Source organism: Hoplias malabaricus, chromosome 3 (assembly GCF_029633855.1).
Source record: "Hoplias malabaricus isolate fHopMal1 chromosome 3, fHopMal1.hap1, whole genome shotgun sequence".
Classification (NCBI taxonomy): Eukaryota; Metazoa; Chordata; class Actinopteri; order Characiformes; family Erythrinidae; genus Hoplias; species Hoplias malabaricus.
In genome coordinates this window covers 71,268,191-71,273,188 of record NC_089802.1, presented here as the reverse complement: position 1 = coordinate 71,273,188, position 4,998 = coordinate 71,268,191, and the positions used below count along the sequence as shown (strand labels likewise).

Below are 4,998 nucleotides of genomic sequence, written 5' to 3'. Positions count from 1 at the left end.
GCATTCACCTGATTGTAAATAGATTGTTGTGTTACATGTTTTTTGATGTACCTTATAAACTGCATGTGTTCACTGTCTGAGAGCAGCGCCTGAGTAAAACAGGAAAGCACTGTTTTTGGGAGACGTCAAGGGGAAGCGTCAATTGTTGAGAGCGAGCGCTCGAACCGGTGGGCGGAGTGTTGGGCGTGGGGCAGGGGGCGGGGCCTCGCGGCAGCGTGGTTTATTTAACTGGGCAGAGGAGCAGCAGTTAAACCAAAGAGAGGGAACTTTAAGAGGATTCACTGAAACTGAGCCGGAGTTCAACTAATCATGTCTTATTACGAAGTAAGTCTTACTTTACACAATAGGCTTTATACACAACTCAGTTTAGCGATTTAATATGTGTTCTATTGTTTATTTCCTTTATGTTAATGCAACTTTTGGCTACATTTGAAATGGATTTCTACTTAAAATACACACAGAATCTGTGTGTAATGACTTTTACAGCCATTGTGCCTCTTTAACTAATATTTAATTAATTATTGAAGTGTAAAGAACATACTTTAATGACCAATATATTGACCTAGGAATCCATTTCGACATTTATCAGTCTGTGTTAGTAAATAAGTGTGGTTTAATCCTTTGTACTTCATGACGTCATAAGGAACAATGTGTTATGTGGTCGTACGTGTTGTTTCCCAATCTGCTCAACTGTCTTCAGTTCAAAATGAAGTCATTCTTTGCTCAGTAAGCAGCAGGTGAAACTAGAGCTGCCCAAACAGGAGTTTCTGAAAAGCTGATTAGCCACTGACCCATAAAAAGTGAAAAGTGCATTTTTAATGAGCATTGTAATTAACTATATCTGGAATATAAATTAGATATTAATATGATTTTTTAAAATATTACATATCAATATAGTTCTTTATAAAATTATTATTATATTATTATTAAAATGAACTGCATTTACCAGACCAACATTTTAATTGCTATAAATACTTAATGTTTCATTGGTATTGTTGTGAAAAACATGGCCTAAGAGGTTCTTTGTTTCTTTGTGCGGTGCTGATGTTTACTGTGATTATGTCAGGATTTTTTCATTTGGATCTGAAGGTTTTTCTCCAATTTAGCCAGGTAGCTTCAGCCTAAATCCAAGCTAATGCAACTTGAGTTGTTTTTAGAAAAGAAGCTAACTCCCTTAGCCTGATGCCTTAAGCCAGATGTCAGAGGGATATTTACAAAGCAAGCTTTCTCAGTTTTTTAGATAACTTAATCCAGACGTCAAACTTGTCCATTTGGGGTTATTTCTCAATGTAATCTTAGTTAGCCAGGCAATTTAAGATAAAGTCCAAGCTAATCTGAGGTAATTCAGAAAGTAAGCTCAGACACATAACTAAGTAAAGCAAAGCCTGTCCAGATGCAGACTGCTATTCTGGATTAGGATAATTTCCCAGCCTGGAAACACTGATGTGAGGACTGCTGCCATTTTGGTCCTTATCTCTCTTCCATTTGTTTACAGCGTTTACAGTGTTTATTTCCCTCTTGTCTCATCAAACCACAGATGATTTTGTTTGCAACTGAAAGATTTATTTATACAGAACTCTCAGTAGAATTCATCTCTGAGTTAATGGGCCCTTTGCTGAAAATACCTCAGTTCGGAAGAAGCTGGAGTTAAGAGTCTCAGTGTATTTTTCTTCACTTCCTAACCCCAGGCACCAGAAATGTAGCTGCACCATTCAGATTCGAGCACTGAACTGAAATAAGAAACTTCAGATTCATCCCATGCCTATTCTGTGACTATAATTTGTTGTTCTTTACACTGTTCACACCCAAAGCTTTGCTTTGTGTTGTTAGTTTGTTTACAGCTTATATCCTAGTTTTGTTGTTGTTTACCCAGTTTGTTTCCTTGTTATATGTGGTTTAACATCTCTATATCCTTGTTTTGTTGTTGTTTACACTCTTCACACACTATGTTTGTACACAGCGCTTACATCTTTGTTTTGATGTTGTTGTCTTGCAGCACATAGTCTTCGATGACATCTTCGACAACTCCTCGGACGCGGAGTCAGGCTCCGGGGAGCTGGGCAGCGGCTTTGACGAGCCGTGCGACCGTGCGCTCAGCCGCGAGATGCAGGGGCGCGTGCTGCCCGTTGTCTACGGCCTGATCTTCGCCCTGGGGTTGCTGGGTAACGGGCTCGTGCTGGTGGTGATGGGCTGCCAGCGAGGCGCGCGCAGCATGACGGACCGTTACCGGGTGCACCTGTCCGTGGCGGACCTGCTCTTCGTGCTGTCGCTGCCGTTCTGGGCGGTGGACGCGGTGCAAGGCTGGATCTTCGGCCGCTTCATGTGCGTGGCCGTGCACGCGGTGTACACGGTCAACCTCTACGGCAGCGTGCTGCTGCTCGCCTTCATCAGCGTGGACCGCTACCTGGCCGTGGCGCGTGCCACAAGCAGCCGCGAATCGCGCCGTTACCTGGCCAAGTGCGTGGTCTACATGGGCGCTTGGCTGCCGGCCGCGATACTCACGACGCCCGACCTGGTGTTCGCCACCGTGGAAGAGGACCTGAGCGCCAACGGGAACCTGGGCAATGAGTCGTACGTCGTGTGCGCGCGCGTCTACCCACCGGAGTCGGCGCAGAATTGGAACATCGCTTTCCGCCTGCAGCACGTGCTCGTGGGCTTCGCGGTGCCCGGTGCCGTGCTGCTCGCGTGCTATTGCGTGGTGGCGGCGACGCTGGCGCGCGGCCCCGCCGGCGTAGGGGTGCAGAAGCGGCGCGCGCTGCGCACCACCGTGGCGCTCGTGGCGTGTTTCTTCGCCTGCTGGATGCCCTACTGCTGTGCCATCCTCGTGGACACGCTCATGTCGATGGGCGTCATCCAGCACACGTGCGAGAGGCAGAGCGCGCTCGATCGCTGGATCTGCGCCACTGAGGCGCTCGCCTACTTCCACTGCTGCCTCAACCCCATCCTCTACGCCTTCCTGGGGGCCACCTTCAAGAGGTCCGCGCGCAACGCCTTCGCGCGGGGACGCGGCTCGAGCGTCAAAATCCTGCCCAAGAAGAAAGGGACACTGTCCACGTCCACGGAATCCGAGTCTTCCAGCTTTCAGTCCAGTTAACAACCACACTGATACTGAGGGACTGGGACCCCCGGGGACTGTATATTTTATATATATATATAAATATATTAGACTGGAATATATAGGGACTGCTGTGCACAGAAAAGACTCACTGTTGCTTTGTACCTGCAGGTGTTTTAACATATTGGACATCCCGGGTCATTTGACCCATTGATCAGGCCTTTCTGATTTCTAGAGACTTGTCACTTATAAAGTCATTCAGGGGGGCAAACCATCTGCATACCACCCCAGACTTTCCGTGCACCTGCCATGATCAGACAAGACTCAGACTGGGCGTATACACGTACGCTGACCCCTACATCTGCAGTGGACACAGGCTTAAACATATCATAACCCATTCATGACTTGCAGAAGCCTCATGGACTCGCTGAAGCTGGCAGGTTGAGCCTGTTGACCACTGAGTGGTCACCCAGCACCAGCCTCTGTGTAAATAGCCCGGACACTTCAGTATTAGCAGCGAGAGACGGGACTTTTATTTTGTATGGAGTTTAAGGAAGAGGATACTGCTTTTTATAAAGGGAAATGCCACCGAAGTTCAAAATGGTAGCGTAGACCCATTGTTAGAATGTAAACAAAGTCATTGGTCATGGTTTAGTGAATGGTGCTTTGCTGATAGGTTTATTTCGTTACAGTGGTGTTGATGGTAACCAGACATACGGTTGTCTACACAATAAATGTAATTATCTTAATTATTTATGATATGAAATGACCAATGAGTCGACACGTATTACGTTTTAAGGTAATGTTGATAATGGTAAAATTATGGTATGTATTAAAAAATATATATGTTTCCTTTAGGGGCTACATTTCCTTACAACTCTTGTCTGATGGTATCCATCCACTATAAATGAGTTTGGCAAAATCGTGTTTGTTTAAATCTATTGCAAAAGAATATCTTTATCCTCATGTATTTTATTTGTCTTTTTTTTAATAACATTTCCTGTAACATTTCACATCAAACCATTACAAATGACTTACTGTTTACAGCGTAAATATTTACCTATTAATGTTTAGAAAAATGGCTGGGTTCCCCTTTTTAATCCTACGTGTCTGTTCACTGAGTTTTCTGCACTTAGGCATCCATTGCTCTTATTTATTATTTGTAAATAACAAACAGGCTGAATGAATGAATGAATGAATGAATGAATGAAAATATGGAAGGCCTCAGAGATCATGTTCGTATGTATGCTGCTATACAGCTGGAGGCCTTGGAATAAAATGCTTGTGTATTTTAAGTATGTCTCTTGGTGGTGTTTTATCACACTGTATGTTGGTTTGTGTGTTACGATGTTGGGGTATTGGGGTTCAATCCACACCTCAGGTCACCTACTGTAAGGAGTGTGGTGTGTTCTCCCTGTGTCTACGTGGGTTTCCTCTGGGTGTTCCACAATCCAAAAAACACACTGGCATTTGATTTGCTGTGTCACATTATCCACAAACGTGAGTGGCTGCATAAGTGTGTGTGAGATGCCCTGTGATGGTCTGGAGTCCTGTCCAGGAAGTGTTCCTTCATGTGCCCAGAGTCTCCAGACCCAGCACACCCCTGACCAGGATGATGAGGTTACAGAAGATGTATTAATGAATGGAATCACTTCACATTTATTAGGTTCAAGTTCATTTTTCAGCATCTGGGGAAAAAAGAAAGCATATATTTAACAGAAAATAACACAGAAGCCTCAAAACCTAAAAATAACACCAGATATCAGCATTTAAGGTGTCCACCACATGACTTTTCAAGATTATTGGCTTTCGTGGGTTTTTTTTTTTAAGAAATCTGCAGGTGCACATGTTCACTATTAGCAAAGTTCAGTCTCAGAAGTTGGTTTCACTTTCTGCTTCTCACGATCCAAGTGATCACAAGCACATTCACTGATGTTGAGATG

General features: G+C 44.4%; 1 protein-coding gene across 1 annotated transcript; it reads left to right on the top strand.

Moving 5' to 3' along the window:
* Window positions 1-257: 257 nt before the first annotated feature.
* On the top strand, window positions 258-4,350 carry cxcr4a (chemokine (C-X-C motif) receptor 4a). Its single transcript, XM_066664609.1, has 2 exons — window positions 258-324; window positions 1,997-4,350. The coding sequence occupies exons 1-2, from the start codon at window positions 310-312 to the stop codon at window positions 3,092-3,094; spliced, it is 1,113 nt and encodes a 370-aa protein (XP_066520706.1). The 5' UTR covers window positions 258-309; the 3' UTR covers window positions 3,095-4,350.
* Window positions 4,351-4,998: the final 648 nt, after the last annotated feature.